Source organism: Sparus aurata, chromosome 22, assembly GCF_900880675.1.
Source record: "Sparus aurata chromosome 22, fSpaAur1.1, whole genome shotgun sequence".
Classification (NCBI taxonomy): Eukaryota; Metazoa; Chordata; class Actinopteri; order Spariformes; family Sparidae; genus Sparus; species Sparus aurata.
Window position 1 is genome coordinate 13,224,472 of NC_044208.1, and position 16,684 is coordinate 13,241,155.

A 16,684-nucleotide genomic window follows, 5' to 3' on the forward strand; every position below is an offset into this window, starting at 1 on the left:
TGGTCTACATTTGGTTGAGTTTTGTATTTAAATCATCCAAAATGTTTTGAACGATCTTCAAACACAGAGAAATCCGTACCTCTGTTCAAGGTGATAATGCCTTTCAACAGCTAAACCCAAAACTGGGAGCAGCTGTAATAACTCTGGAGTGGAACCACTTCATTGCACATGTGGTATATAAACTCTATGCTCTGTAGGTCACTGGTGAAGGTGAAGAGGAAGATGATGATGAAAACGGCTGGGGTGGCGAGGAGGACGAGGATGACGAGAACACGCTCTTCGATATGGATGAGTTCGTCCTGCAGGAGAGCACCGGCTACATGGCACCAGCTCTGCGCTTCCTGTCTGTATTCCACACTGTCATCTCACTCCTCTGCTTGTTTGGGTACTACTGTCTGAAGGTAGGCGCAGTCATGAGACTCACATGTCTTTAATTAGCCGCGAATCATTTCTTTGCAGACGATCCCACGGTGTACGTCAAAGTTTTTTTGTAAGTTGGGCATCTTTAACATTTGCCCTCTAGGTCCCTTTGGTGGTGTTCAAGAGGGAGAAGGAGATCGCCAGGGAGCTTGAATTTGATGGTCTTTACATCACTGAACAGCCGTCCGACGATGACATCAAGGGCCAGTGGGATCGCCTCGTCATCAACACGCCGTGAGTCCGAGGACTCGCTCACACCTGGCATCAGCAGCAGTGTCAAATCTGGATTTATCACCCTGTCTTCATGGAGAAAGAAACACTTATTTTCCCTAACTTAGCCATTAGAACCATGAAGATCTGTATTTGACAAGTATAATTATCTGTCTCATGCCTTGTTGACCAACGTGAGAAAGTTTGGAGTGGCGATTAGTGGGAATGATTTGGCAGTAATTTGTCAAATAAAAAAGCTAAACATTTGTAGGTTACGGCTTCCTAATTAAAGCATGAGGGGCATAAATAAACTGCACAAGTTTATTTTTGACCTGCATATTCTCATTTTAAACAACTTAAAAACTTTACCTGGTGGATTTATTTAAAAATAGAAGCTTAATGAATCAATATTTAAGATAGTCATTACGTGAAGCTTGACTAGAAACTATACAATATGCGAACTTTGACAGAAATTAAATTGAAACTTCGTGCAAAATGTGTCAGCTGGGGGTGCTCAGGGATTATTTTGGCCCCATCAGCAACAGAGTACCATATTAAGAGTTTTGGAAGTGAATTTATTTAAAGAGTCTGTAAATGATGTATTTTATCAAACTATTTGTATCGCAGGTCTTTCCCCAACAACTACTGGGACAAGTTCATCAAGCGAAAGGTGAGTCTGTACAGTCTGTATCTGTACTTGTCTATGTAAATGATGTACTTGTGTGGTGTAAGTGTTACATGTAAAAACCACTTACTGTAGCATCGCTGTCGCTCTCTGATGCTACACTGTCTCTAAGACAGGCTGACCTCGTCTGTCACTGCTGTCCTCCCTATGTAATGTGTAGGTGATCAACAAATACGGAGACATGTACGGAGCTGAACGCATCGCTGAGCTCTTAGGCCTGGATAAGAGCGCCCTGGACTTTGACCCCACAGTGGAGACTGTAGAGAAGGAGGCTTCCCTGCTCTCCTGGTGAGGACCCAACCCCTGTTTTCCTTTTTGTAACATCTCTGTAAAGGCTGGACAATCCTCAATACAGACTCCAATAATGATTTGTTGTTTAAATATTATTATTGTTGTTATTATTATTGCATTGTGTGTCTGCATAGGAGAACATGTTTTACACATATACAGTCTGGGTTTTTAGTCTTTGGGGTGTTTTTGTTCAAAGCCATGGATTTTAGCACTAACCCAAGTGATCATTGACTAATTGCTTGTAACAAGTACGCCTATTTGCAACCACTGAATACCGAAAATAGGTAACTTTGTCTTAAGGGGTTGTTGAATATTGTGCTCAAATGAATTTAAATTAAGGCGCGACTTGGGCTTTAAGTTAAAACAATACCTCACCTGTTGTTTGACCCACGACCTCAACACATACAATCCAGTTTCTTCATATTTTTAAATACTTGGATAAAATGTCTTAAATGTCACAGTAGCTATAGTTGTTTTTTTGCTTGCAAGTCAGCTATCAGCTGCTCCGCTACTCTGATTTAACATTGTGTTTTCTCATCCACAGGCTGAGCTCCATCGATACGAAGTACCACATCTGGAAACTGGGCGTTGTTTTGACTGACAATGTAAGTCCAGTTAATGTTGATCAAGTGGATTCACACTTCAGTGGGAGAAATAAAACCATAAAAATGTTTGTCTTGTAATCAGGGATTTGTTTGACGACATTATTCTGTAACTCATTACCATTTTCTGAATCGGCGTTAATCGCGTCAGTCTGGAGTGCAACATTTACCTTGACTGGTTACCAAGGAGAAGTCTAGTTAAACATAAGTCTGAGAGAAGATTAACCCAGAAAACAACTTGGATGTGATTGTTTTTTAATGTGTTTTGGTTGTGAAATCTGAAGTTAAATGCACATTGGGAGAGTTGAAAGGCTGTGCTTACCTAGAATAATACGATTTTAAAAAAGAGTATCAATTAAAACATAATATAAATGAGGAATATATTATGTATATTATCAAGTGGCTGTTGAAATGTGAAATCTACTATGTCAAACCCTACAATGAACTGTCGTATATGCTCAACGATTTCAGTACTTTCATTCAAACCATTTTGATTTGTTGCCGCAGAACTTCCTGTATCTGATCTGGTACACCGTCATGTCCATTTTTGGCCACTTCAACAACTTCTTCTTTGCCGCCCATCTGCTGGACATCGCCATGGGCTTCAAGACGCTCCGCACCATCCTGTCTTCTGTCACACACAACGGCAAGCAGGTGAGTGGTTCGACCAGCAGAGGGAGACTGAGTACAGGCAAGGAGATCAACAATAGTTACTCCATGCTCGAAAAGCTTTCCCTTTTCCAAGCATCTAATTTGAACCTGTGAGCCTTAAAATTAAGGCAAATGTTTATGGGTGTTTTGAATTGTCTCAAGTTCAGACCAGTTTTTAGGAATATCGCGCTGCTGTCAGGCTAAACTGTTATTTTAGGACCTCATTTTACATTGACATACTTGTTAATCTAATCTGCATCTACATGTGGTCCGTCATAGATAATGGGTTGCAATGAATAGCATCATGATTCATACCGGGCAGCAACATAATTAAATGAAGAAATTATCCTCTGGAAAGAATGACAGAGCTTTGAAATAGAAAGGCTTTGTTTATGCGGAGTCACAGTCCTTGAGGACACAGGATGTCTAGAAATAAACACGAGTAGTAAATTAATGGAATTAACTACAAATAAAAAGACAAAGGCGACAGGATTTGTTGATTTGCTCTTGAGGATGTTTTGCAGCTCATCACGAGGCTTATTTCACGTCTTCTGACTTGTAGGGTCATTCACACTTGAGAGAAACTGGGAAGGGAAGTTATGTTACGTGGTAACTTTAATTTAATATCTTTCCAAGTTTCAATTAAAGATGACATAGATTTTAATTTCCTTCATACTGTTGCTGCTGATGTGTTGTCATAAATTTAATGAAGGCAAAAGACTCAGCAGCCAAGTGGCTGGTAGCTTTGCTGCATCCACCAGCCAACAGAACTCGATGTTAAACTAATGAGTTGCTGGTAAAATCTGAGCATTCATTACCTTTTTTGCTTTTGGACAAAGATTTTAATTTTGCACCATGGTTAGAGTGTTGCCAGGGACTTGGACGGATTGTGGAATAGCTCAGAGTTAATGAGAACTAGTTTGCATATGAGCAGGGAAATGTTATCTAACAGTTTTAGCAACCTTTTCCAGCAATGCACAATAAATTATTAAACAGCTTTGTGTAATGGAAAAGTGGTTGAAATAATGACCTAAAGGTAAACTAAGAAATGATTGAAATTGAATTAGTTAAAACCATCTTGAAATAATGGGTAAACAATAGGAATAGCTAAAAGTAATGGATACAAATCAAAATTTTCTAGCTAACTTTTAACCTCAGCTAGTTATTTTAACTGTTCACCAACTGTTCATTTGTTGTCATGTTTTAACACCCTGGTTTATTTATTGCTTTTAGCTTAAAGGTAGTGGATAAACAAATGAAATGAAGTTAATTACAAGTCACGGATAAATAGTTAAACTAGCTAGCTAGCTAACTCAAACGTTTAGCTGGCCAATTTAATTCATCCATTACTTTTACTTCACCTCTTTGTCCCAATGTATCCATTACGTTTAGCCTGAAGCTAAGGGACAAATAATTAAAATAGTTAAGTTAAAGTAATGGATAAAACTGGCTAGCTAACTGAAACATTTAGCTATCTATTTCAACTTTATCCCGGTCAGTAATGAATAAACAAATAGTTAACTAAAAGTAATGAATGCCAGATTGTTAACTAATGGATAAACACTTAAAAGAGCTAGCGGGCTAAAGCTCAAGCTAGGTATTAATAACTGTTGATCCATTAGCATTACATTGAGCACAATGCTTTGAATACAGTACAACTGTTAAACCCAATGTATCAGTTATTCTCAGCCCTAAAAGTAGTGGAAAAACAACTGAAATGGTCAATTAAAAGTAAGGGGTAAACTGCTGGAATAGTTTGCTAATGGATATGTGATGGATAAATCATGAAAAAGCTAGCAGTTAATGGATGGTCGGAATTGATAAAAGTAGCCTCACGGATAGACACTTTAGCTAAACATAAATTCAGTTGTGTTAATGCTATAATATACAGTTTTATCCAATCAGTAGTTTTAAATAACATCCATTTTAACATCTGTTTTAGATTAACTAATAGTAGGCCTGCATGCAACAAGCAGTATGTATATTTTTAAAAATGCAGAATAAGAAACATGTAACGTCATCTATGGGGCATGATGAAGTTCTGTAATGGCGTGGATAGGATTTTTGTTATTTCAAAGTCTTTATATACTGAAAATCTCCACCATGAAATCCTCGGTTGAGCTGTAGAGGCCTCGAAAAAATTGCAGTTCTTTTGTGCTCAACTTTCCCCACTTAAAGACCTCCACTGACATCAACAAGTTCTCCGACAAAAGCTACAAGTGTTAAAATTTACATTTAAACAAGAAAAAGATTCTTCTTTGGAGGTTGCTGCCGCCCTTGACTCTCAGCTCAGATTGTTACCGGTGAATAAAGGTCAAATTAAATGTTTTCATGCATGTACCACATTTTAATGAACCGTCTCTGCTTCCAGCTTGTTCTGACTGTGGGTCTGCTGGCCGTGGTCGTGTACCTATACACCGTGGTAGCCTTCAACTTCTTCAGGAAGTTCTACAACAAGAGCGAGGACGAAGACGAGCCCGACATGAAGTGTGACGACATGATGACAGTACGTCGGACCACCTTTTTAATATCTGTGCATTTATGAACAGTTTGTGGGAATAGAAAATGGCTTCATTTTGTAAGTAAAAAGGCCGTATCATTTGGCAAGGGCAAATGTTTGCACATGAAAAAGATAACCTAGGCTTTTATTTGATGAGCTTAATGGCCTTCATCAGCGTGTGAATGAATGCAGGAGGTGACCACGGGGCAGTGCAAAGTATTTTTTCATTTGTGAGCTTTGTGACTTTTTCATCGGCACACGTAGTAGAGCATGGAAATGAATCCTTTTCAAGCTATTTATTGTATAGCACAGATTTCAAAGTACATTACATTTTCCTAACTTTTTATTTTAATATCTTTTGCTTCTTTAGGGCTTTCATGATTTTTGTCTTGCAGCGATAGACGATGCCACAGAGTGCACTTGATTTAGTTTATTTTAATCTGGAATGTAGGATGAGAGAAAGATACTCCGGATTTCATTTTCCATCCCTAGCTGCCGCAGAATAAGATTCAGCTGCCTTTAGTTGAAAAAAAAAATAAATGTGTGAAATGACTCTGAAGGTCTAAGATCTTCACCCGTTCTTCTCTTTGGCAGTGCTATTTGTTCCACATGTACGTGGGTGTGAGAGCTGGAGGTGGTATTGGAGACGAGTTGGAGGACCCAGCTGGAGACCCATACGAGCTCTACCGCATCCTGTTCGACATCACCTTCTTCTTCTTTGTCATTGTCATCCTGCTGGCCATCATTCAGGGTACACTATCTTTATACTTCTTCATTTTGCTGTCTGTGGTCAACTTAAAGTGATTCTTCCTCTTTTTTTTAACCACAGACCCCAGCCTTGTCATGTGTTCATATCCTCCTGTTAGATGTGTTTATAAGATAAGTCATACGGATTATTGTGACCACACTCTTTCAGGTTTGATCATTGATGCCTTTGGTGAGCTGAGAGACCAGCAGGAGCAGGTGAAGGAGGACATGGAGGTGAGACTTGGGGCCACAATGTTCTTTTCCATGAGTTATAAACTGTTGCAAAAGTGTACAGGAAAGTACTGAACACAGCTGCTCAAAGTCGAACCTTCACGTGTTTGTCTGGTTATTGCGGTTCATTTGAGCACGTGTGGGGTTTAGTCTTACTCGGGTTCAGACTAAACCGCTCGCTCAAGACCGCCTGACTTCAGCAAATGTCTGATTTTTATCAAATGAATTTAAAAGCTAAAGTATGAATAAGTCCTGCTCATAGTTGAGGTGTCACTCAGGAGGAAATGACAGTCGGTAAAGACCTTTTTAGGAGCTGAGGCACAAGCAAACCTTTTTAGTGGTTAAAAACTGTTAAATGCAAGAATGTGTTTTTTCCTTTTCTTTAGTGTTGTAAAGGTTCCTGTTCAGGTAAAAGATCTTGAAAGTTAAAAGTTAAAAAGTCAGAGTCCGCGCCAACAGAAGCTCCTCTCTCCCACAGAAAACACTGCTCCTAAAATGCCTCATCAGTAGTCCCGCCTTTAATTCCGTGACTTTGTGACATCACGCTGTCACCAAGTCAGATGTTTGCGTAATTTATGTCTTATGGTAAGAATTGATTTAGCAACAGTTGCTCTGTCGTTGTTAGCGGTGCCGGCTCAGGCATGTGTGAGCTGACCAGTCAGAGCAGACAGATTATTCTGGAGGCGGGGCTTTAAAGTGAAAGTGTTTCAGAGAGAGGGTGCTGCAGCAGTAGCAGCAGAGCATTAAAGCATTTAAACGTATTCTAGTAGTAACCCAAAATAAAATTATAAAACTGAAAATGAGCATAAAATGTCTCCTTTAAATTAAGAATAAACGTGTCATTGAATGAAAGAATGAATCAATGAAATAAATATAAATGTGACAATCAACTTTGGTCTTTGCTTTTATTTAATAACCACTAATAAATGAAACTATTTGTATAGGGGCAAGTAAAAATGGACTTGGATCAAGTAGATTGAACCCCACGTGTTCTCCTGTAACATTACAGTGAAAGACGAATTAAAAAACGAGTTACAGTCCCGACTAATCACACACCTAATTAGCCGTCCCATTGTGAGTGATTTGCGACACCACAGAAGATAAATCAACACATTAGTGTCAGTTAAGTGCAGCATAATTAGCCATCAATCAGCAGAGTATGATTTCCTTCCGTCGGTCAAATGCGGCGATTATGATGCAGGATGACAAGTTGCTGAAACTTTCAAATCAGAGTAACCTGTCCGTCTGAGACTTTATGCTGACACCTCAGCGTAAACAATGTCTCTGAACCAAGTTACAGCGAAACACATACAGCATGAACGAGTGCAATGAATGAGCTGAATCAAAATGTAAACACCCCCTTGTTCTTCTTTCAGACCAAATGCTTCATATGTGGCATTGGGAACGACTACTTTGACCGAACGCCTCATGGGTTCGAGACCCACACCTTACAAGAGCACAACCTAGCTAACTACCTGTGAGTGCAGCAACAAACGTAAAATAATGTTTCAAGTGTTACTGATTGTCAGCAATGACACCGTTCCCTCCTCCTGTGTGCAGGTTTTTCCTGATGTACCTGATCAACAAGGACGAGACTGAACACACGGGTCAGGTATGTGTCGAGATTTCCACAGCCGATGTTTTACCCTCAGTTCACTTCTCTTTAACATTTTCTACTTAGATGCTGTTTCTTGTCTGATCAATCTCAAGACAACAGAGCAAGGTTACAGAAACTTCAGTAGGTTTCACTTGTGCAACATTTCAACCCACTTATGTTGCATAAGTGCAGCTAAGCAGGAGGAACAAGCAACGCGTGGGCTCACTTTGACTTTTTTGGTATTAGCTTGTTATTGTCGTACACCTGAGAGATATTTGATGTGTATGCTCTGTTCTTATGTCACAAATTTAGCCTAAGAAGGTTGTTGCAGGTCGTCCATGCTGCAAAAAGAATCACATTGGAGCTACTTGCAGCGATCACAAACCTTAGGTCTTAATTGACAGATGAAGTGTCCTTCTTACAAGTAGTACCAATGCTGCATATCGCCGTAGGATGCATGTTTGTATGCAGCCTTTTTTCACCGTTCAAAATATGCAACATGTAAGCTGCAAATTAGCATTATGAAGTAATAACTGCACAATACAACTATATAAAAACACACAGTATGGATGCAAGTCACTCATACTTCCCTGATCAGGTGTACATTTCTTGGCTGTTGCCTCGTCCACAGGCTTAAAGAGCTGCACAACATTATACAGGGGTTGGGGAAGTAACGCTGCATATGTGAAAGACCCTGTTGTGGCTCCAGGTGCAAAAACCTGGTGCGCTACCTCAAGTGATGTCACCTGAGTCAGCATTTGTTACGTCTGAAGAGTGTGAGTTTAAAAAAAATGGAAAAAGAAACCTGGAGGCGTCTCCGAAACTCTGTAGCCCGCTCCTCATCTCGGCCTAACAATAGCAGCTTGAGGCTACATTAGTCGCAACTAGCATAACACACCCTAATCACTTACCAAACTGTTAGCGGTTGAGTTGCATTCTGGGTTATGTATGCACCAGGTCAAAAAGAGAAAAGGACCGTTCATCATCAATGCTGAATCTGCAGCGTGAAACGACGTTAACTGTAGGAGTTTTTGCCAACTTTGTATTTAAATTTGGTTAAATGTACAGTCAGCTGTTTGATTCATTTCCCTTAAACAAATAACATCTTTTTAATTGGACACCGGGGCCCCATATTCAGCTCTTTCCCAGTTATGGGTATAAGTGCATCCTGTGTCTGTTTGCTGATAGATGCATTAAATTAAAAATATGCTACTTAGGCTGTCAATTTCAGATCAGAAAGGATGTTGCATCAGAGCCAATCAACACTTAAGAATCTGAATCTGCAAAGTATCCAGTAACTTAAATGATCAAATAAATGTAGTGGAGGGAATGAATGAGGTAGCAGAAAATGGACATGCTCGTGGAAAGTACCTCAAAATTGTTCTAGAGCAAATTATAGTTAGTTAAAGTCCATTACTGGTTACTCTAGATTTTGACACAGATTCTTATTGAAATTGCAAATGTATATCATTAATTGTGCACAGCCCTGTCAATTAAGTAAGCTGATCCAAAATGGATGAAGTGCCCTTTAAATCTTTATAACCTGCTTTCACATCATCAGATTTGTTTTCTTTCCCCTCCAGGAGTCCTTTGTGTGGAAGATGTACCAGGAGAGATGCTGGGACTTCTTCCCTACTGGAGACTGCTTCCGTAAGCAGTATGAGGACCAGTTGGGTTAGAGAGGGCGGCCTCGCCCGCCGCCCGAACACCCCTCTCTACTTTACTTTCCTTCTATCTGAAAAAGACTCTGAACTTGACTTCACCCTGTTAACACAACCTGGACACTCGCTGGACTTTCTCTGCTGCCATGGTGTCGAAAAAATGTGAAGAGAAAAAAAAACGAAAAAAAAAAAATTCTGAATTTAATAACGAAACACGATTTGGAGAAAATGATTTTCAAGACGAACGACTGACGATTGGACATTTTCGGCTTCGTGCATCCAAGTCCTCTTCCTCGTTACCGAAAAGTAGTCACTTGCCATGACGCTTCTTTTATGCAAATTCTTCTTTTGATTCTGATTCACATTGCCTTTTCACTTGCTTAACCCCAACCTGTTGCACAATTTGTTGTGTGTAGACATTTGATACACGTGAAGGGTTACAGCATGACAACTGAATGTCTGAATATGCACAATTTCTAGATTAACGCCAGGATGTTAGTGTCACTAACTACCAAACCAACTGAATGGATGTGTGCTGCTACTATTGATCCAGTTCAACATCACATGACATGAGTGAGACCTGATCTGCCTTTTCAAATCTGTCAAATGAAATGAGGAGTTACAGGAGATGGTTCTTCCAGGACCGGAGACGACTCACTTTAGGTGTTTATCAAGTGCCGACGTGCCTTATGAGAAACTATGCAAAAAAAAAGTTATTAATCATTTTTGTTCCTCCTGACACAAGCAGTGCGTTCTAGTTCCGGATTAGTTACAAGCAGATTTAGCTCGAGCTAGTTTTGTGGCTTTAAAATACATTTAAAAAAAAAAAAAAAGAGAGAGAGAGAAAACATTTGTTGTATAAAATCTAGATGATCCTTGTGTAAATGTTGCTTAGTTTGGTTTTGTTTTCGAAGCTGTGGTGTCCTGCCCGCCTGCACTTCTTTCCACAGTAGAAGAGCCCCACAACAAAATGGATGAAAAAAAAAACACAAAAAACACATCTTGGTTCAAGGATTTATTGACGACAGAATGGTTAACTGCTATTGTATGGCCATTTGTATGTATGTAGTAGCTTTGGTAAACTGCATTTCTTTTGATGAGGGGGGGAGGAAATGAATAAAGTAATTGACGCAATAAACCAAACGTGTTGTCCGTCCGTCCGTTCGGCAGCTCTGATTTCTCCGATGGCGACACTCCTGCGGTGCGTAACTTTCACAGTCTCACCAGGAACAGAGAATGATTTCTGTGAAACGTGAAGTACAGAGGGAACATCATGACATGTAACGAATGTTCAAGACGTGCTGTCCCGTCTGTACACCTCTTAACATATTATGTGTCGTTCAGCCTCAAGAACCAGAAAAACAAATAACTTGACCAACCGCTTTTTTCAAAAAGGCCTTTAGAAATGTCTGTCCACTGTAAACTTTGTGCTCAGCTCTCAGGCTGAATGTTTAAAGTTCTGCCAAGTTTTGACATGCTTTTTAAAGGACGGAAGCTGAAATACAGAATTTGAAACCAAAGTCCGGTTTCCTTCACACAACTCCTCAGTCTTTCTTAAGTGGTTGACCATCAGGAGATCATGCTGTCCAGCCAGTCCTCCAGATCCTCCTCTGTCACTTCCTTCTTGACGGAAGCACACTTGGATGGTGTGACATCCTTCATCTTCTCCACCTTCTCTTCTGTCTCCTCCTTCACTTCCTCATATACTGCAGATTTAAAGAACAGAGTTAAAACTTATGCCATCATAAGTTTTGAACTTTAATGCTGAAGTTTATTTTTTCAATTTGCTCATCATGTGAGATTATTCAATTTCTGAGTTTTGTGCATGTTCAGCTAAAGTTTGACATTTGGGTAATGTGATTATAAAATTTCTGGCAGATTCAGACAACAACATTGGTATTACTCATGTCTGTACAGTAAACATTGAAGGGGAACTCTAATATTTTTAAACCTGACCCGTATCTTTACATGTTTTCAAGTGTAAATGATTCATACTTATTCTTTGGAATCGATCCAGTAGATCACCTCAGCTGGCAGTAACGCAATCCTTTGGGGCAACTCCGACATTCAAATGATGTCAACTAAAAGTGCTTATTATTGCCACTGACGGGCTGAGGTTGTTGTTCTAAGTGTCAAACAAACATCAGGGAAACAATCTTTTGGAGATGGCCCTCTTTGTTAAATAAATTGCAAGGTGAGCTGTCACAGTTGGCATTTGACACTTGGAATCACAACCTCACCCTTTCAGTGGCAAAAACAGTTTTAGTGGATGTTACTTTGCAGCATAGTCCTCTGGTACAACGCTGACCACGTCTTGGCTGCCAGCTGAGGTGATGTACTGGACCGCTTCCAGAACTTTTGGTAAATATGAATAACTTACACACCAAAACCATACTGGAAACAGCTACTGTACCATCGCGCTGTAACCAATTCAGTCTCCAAATATCTAAAGCTCTCTGATGATAAACATGTTACCTGTCACAACAAAAAAAACTTTTTATTTTATTTTTTTATATCAAATGACAATACACCATTTTACAGGGGTTTTGGGCTGTTTCTTAAAATAGCAAATTGTCGTTCTTACACTTCAGTTTAAGTACGGATTAAACAAACAAGACACAAAGTGTTAAGTGGTAAATTTTCAGGTTGCTGGTAGATCTACAATCTTTAAGATAAACTAAGCAGCTGTTAGCTCTAGTCTCATGTTTAATCTGCAGATATGAGAGTGCCACAACCTGAATAAGCACATTTCCCATAAAATGATGCAATACTCCTTTTTAAGTTGGGAACATATACAGGGAGCTCAGATAAAGCACGCTGAATACACTCACCTGTCTCTGGAACTGCACTCTCGTCTGCGACACTGACAGACTGGTTTCCTGAAACACCCAGGACTGGTTTCTGTAAACTGAGCAGCTGGTCCAGCTCTTCATCATCATCTTCAGCTCCAGCAGCAGCAGCAGCCACTGGTGGAGGCCCTGCAGCACTCGAGGAAACGTGTGAGTCTGTGACCGTCATTGAGTTTGTATCCACAGGGGCTTTCTGGTTGGTGCTGAGGGCTTTTAGAGCTGCGGACGGAGGAGTGAATGCGGCCGCTTTGGGCATCTCCTGTTTAGGTGCGAGGTTCATAGAGGGCAGCTCTACTGGTGTCGACACCTGAAACAGGAGAAGTGGGAAAAAATTGGCCGCTGTGAGATTCTAAACATGAATAATTTCCAAAGTCTGTAAACGGTTAGATAAAAGTTTTTGTTTAAAGTGCAGGAGATGTAGTCAGACAACTCACCTGAACCAGCTCGGCCTCCAGATTGAGTCTCTGATGGAGAGGCACTTGTTGGAGGCTCTGTGCGAGCGCTGGAAGGTCAACGAACACTGCAGACATCTAAAGAGGAAACAGGAAAAAAAACCATTGTAAAAGCAGTCACGAATTTGATGTCCCTGCTTTCTATTTCATTGCTTCTCAATCTGATGCAGCAGTGCTAAAAATTTAGAGAAAACTGAGCCGTGATGTAAAAAAAAACTGTTGAGCGCAACATGTTAAATCTTTTGTAATCATTATAAGTAGCCTGCTAGTGTGGGTCAGTACTCTTTTGTTCTTGCACAGGAGTGAAACAAAACACTGTAGCACTGACTGTACACAAGAAGTAGAAAGAGTTCAGGAACCGTTATGTAATCTGACTGTTGGATGCACTGCTTTGTATACACAGACACAGATAAGTGCAGATTGAGGGAGGGTAAATGATGACAAATTCAAAAGCTGTCAAATTTAAGATTATAGAGAGATTTGTGTTGAAATCCGCAATTAGTACATTAATTTAATGGTTGCCAAATTGGTGGTGCCACTGACAGACCAATGGTTGTGAGCTAAGAAAGGGTCGTTTCACACCTGAAAGTCCAAGCCAAGGTTTGTGTTTTTGTTCCTGTGAGTGCAGGTAAGAACTATACACAACATATCTACATCTAATCATAACATACAAGAGCCGCGACTTTCTTTACTTGCACTTGATTGGTTTGTAGACGGGCGTGCGTCTGACATCAGCGTGTTGTCAATTGGGCTTTTTCAGTTTAAATGAATTAATTTAGTTAATATTATCATGACATTATTACCAGCACCTCAAAAAGAGAAACATCAAGGGCAGTCCTAAGTTTAAAAGCCTTTCTTCAGAAGGCTATTTCACAGTGAAATTCTTATAAACATAGACAATGCCTGCTAAAAATAATCCGAGTTTCAGCCCACGTGTAGCAGCACAAACGGCTTTTCAGGGTGCTACCAGCAGCACCATCTTCAAGCCTATTACTGGAGACTGGTTCAAATTCTGCAGCTTGTTATGTTGTTCTTCAGGAATGCATGATACAGACTCATCTCAGTTGTTAACGATGAAAGATAATTAGATTTTCACGGGGCTCGATTTTTGTATTTTTGGTGCCTAAGCTGTAGTTCATGCACACCTGAGGGATGATTTAATACTCCACAGCTTCGATAGGATTTGCTGTGTCACATCAGTTTTGCGCTGAAACATTCATGAGTTACTGGCTCGTGACATACCTGCTTTTATTTTGTAAGGCTCTGTTAGCAGGCTAAAAAGGCTTTTGAAGCGGTAACTTTAAAAGAATCTTTTAATGTGTATGACCAAACTGTTATTTTAGACATCGGTATCGGTGCTTCCCTCAGCCGAATGCATCAATAGCATTTTCTGTTTTCTAACTCCTTAATACCTCAAATACAGACGTAATGTCAGCTTGAGGGATCCATACTTCACAGAGGGGGTTAAATCCATGAAAGACAGAGAAACAAGGCAGAGTTGCTGCAGGTTGGGTGGGCAGGATATAGATTTACCTGACTGGCTGCAAATGAGTCCATCTCCCAGTTCTTCTCCTCTGAAAACCGGAATTGAGTGAAGGAATCCCCTGAGAAAGACACAGACAGAGAATTTGACATAAACTGCTGTAGTCAACTCCCCGTAGGGCTGCTGGTAACCAGAACAGTCTGTTTTAGTTCACCTCAAAACAACACATCTTCACTCCTCTTATTCGTTTCAAATACCGAGACAACTCCAGGCTGTGCGCGAGCGAACAAGTTGCAGAGCGAGTGGCCTTCACACCTCGGATGTCTGAAATGCCAAACCAGTGTTTCTCTGGAAAGCAGTCAATAGCTTTGTGTAAACTGTTGATCGGTTCGAGAGCCTAAGCAGGACGAGCATATGACGCCACTCTGCTTCCAAAACACATCAACCGGCTGAGGGCTCTTGTAACTACAAAGGCACTGAGGTTGTGTTATTAATAAGCACATACAGCAGCGGAGCCGCACATTCATCAGAGGGGTAGAGACGGTTAACAGAGCAGTCTGCCGTTTGATGAAGAAAACAGATGAACAAAGAGAGAAAACCACCCAGATGTAACTTGTGTAGTGTGAGAGAGGTACAGAGGGGAGACCATGTATAAGGAGCGCTGAGTCAAAACACAACATCCAACACAACCACTCAGCGAGAACACACAGTGTCAGGTGTGAAGCACCACTATTAAAACTCCTCGTGTTGTGGATGTTTTCACCTAGCGCGAGTACGTATAATTATGGGTGGAAGAACGGGATGGTTTTGAATAATTTTGGATGAAATGTTCGTCTTTGTTCCAACATGGTAACCTTAGCCGTTCCTTTCACATACCGACTTTACACAGAGATTAGCGCCTCTATGCATGTTGTTTTTTTAAACAGCAGTAAACCCACTCAAAATAGGTGACTTGCATCTTTCCCAGTGCCAGTGGATGAGTTGTGTCACCATCAACATCACAAATGCACCAGAAAGCAGGGATCAGTGGAAAGCAGCAGCATGCAAACCACCCACAATTTGACAGTTTTTTTTTCTGTATCTTTTTATGCTTCAGTTTCTATTTTAAACCTAACGCCGACTGCACAAAGTTTATGCACCGCTCCCACGAAGATGGAAGGAAATCTGTTTTTGCACCAATGCCACAGCAACACACTGGAAAAGGAACGTAAATGAGCATGTACGCCTGGGTGTCCATCATAGCAGGAGCCAATAACTACGACTACTGCAGAGTCATTTGACCTGGAAATGAATGCTGATTGTACTTTCCCAATGAAGACCAACAGCCCGACAGATATCAATATATTTGTCGATGTACAATTTTTTTGCAATGATCCCTGGATATTTTCCTTTTTTTAAATTATGGCAGCAAACATGGTTGGAACTGGACTGCCGGTGTCAAGCATTTAAAAAGAGACACACAAAGGTCTGAGCTCTAAACACTGAGTGAATTGAACAAATAAACTAAATTCCAGTAACAAAGTAGTGAATTATTAACAGGCGCCCGAGGCAACTCAGCCTTGAAAATGTTAGTGAATTTAAAAATTAGGGCTGAAACACCCACTTGCTACTAAATATTTTTTTTGTGGGTGTACCCGAGGCTGTAGGCACACAAAATAATCGCAGTATCCAAGGTCTCTACTATAAGATGTCAAAAACAGGCAAAAATGCCCCAAAAACCTTCTGAAATATTTTTTTTTCCAAGCAGCTTCGTATTTAGAGCTCAATACTGACCTTTAAAAATGCTCAAACAGTATGAATGGGTCTTCTGCAGGCACATAACATTCTTTTTTAGTGTGTTTGGTTTTAAAACAAGCAGAAAATTAAAGCAGCCTGAAACTGTAGAAATGATTGTGAAACACCAATTGAAAGAAAACAAATTTAATAACCAACAAGGTAAACCGTTGCTACAGAATTCACTTGCTCTGATTAAAGCACTCTGATGCTGAACAGTGCGACTTTTTAAGCTGCAGAGTCACAAACGGATCAGACTGATGTCGGTGTGTCACACACAGATGGGCGGTCAGTGGGAGACCTGACAGCCGGTCGCAGCCTCTCGTTTTGTTCCTCTGCTCTCTGCACATTATATTACAAACACTGTGCCCTTCGGGCGGGATACTCGGCACCATCTGCAGTTGTCCTTGATTGCTTGGGTGTACGGAAAGTGACGGGGGTCAAGAAGGAGAAGCTGCAGGAGGGCTTTCTGTCTGCAGGCCGAGTCCCTGCTGTCAAACAGGCGGAGAAACGATGATTTATGAATAGAAGC

The 16,684-nt window shown here is 40.5% G+C and overlaps 2 protein-coding genes across 12 annotated transcripts in view; one reads left to right on the top strand and one right to left on the bottom strand.

The window, feature by feature from the left end:
- Positions 1-10,540, top strand: part of ryr3 (ryanodine receptor 3) — a 138,525-nt gene extending 127,985 nt beyond the window's left edge. For all 11 annotated transcript variants that reach the window (XM_030404939.1, XM_030404940.1, XM_030404941.1 and 8 more), the window contains 12 exons: positions 198-401; positions 524-654; positions 1,258-1,300; positions 1,476-1,603; positions 2,151-2,211; positions 2,716-2,862; positions 5,231-5,365; positions 5,954-6,110; positions 6,276-6,340; positions 7,714-7,814; positions 7,898-7,949; positions 9,518-10,540. In XM_030404939.1, coding sequence (XP_030260799.1) covers positions 198-401; positions 524-654; positions 1,258-1,300; positions 1,476-1,603; positions 2,151-2,211; positions 2,716-2,862; positions 5,231-5,365; positions 5,954-6,110; positions 6,276-6,340; positions 7,714-7,814; positions 7,898-7,949; positions 9,518-9,613 — 1,320 coding nt within the window. In that variant the 3' untranslated portion in view covers positions 9,614-10,540. The remainder of the gene's footprint in view (positions 1-197; positions 402-523; positions 655-1,257; positions 1,301-1,475; positions 1,604-2,150; positions 2,212-2,715; positions 2,863-5,230; positions 5,366-5,953; positions 6,111-6,275; positions 6,341-7,713; positions 7,815-7,897; positions 7,950-9,517) is intronic.
- Positions 10,541-10,597: 57 nt separating this feature from the next.
- aven (apoptosis, caspase activation inhibitor) overlaps positions 10,598-16,684 on the bottom strand; it is a 40,254-nt gene continuing 34,167 nt past the window's right edge. Inside the window, exons 3-6 of the mRNA XM_030404952.1 lie at positions 14,430-14,500; positions 12,879-12,974; positions 12,427-12,751; positions 10,598-11,301 (exon numbers count right to left, since the gene is read on the bottom strand). Coding sequence (XP_030260812.1) covers positions 11,165-11,301; positions 12,427-12,751; positions 12,879-12,974; positions 14,430-14,500 — 629 coding nt within the window. The 3' untranslated portion in view covers positions 10,598-11,164. The remainder of the gene's footprint in view (positions 11,302-12,426; positions 12,752-12,878; positions 12,975-14,429; positions 14,501-16,684) is intronic.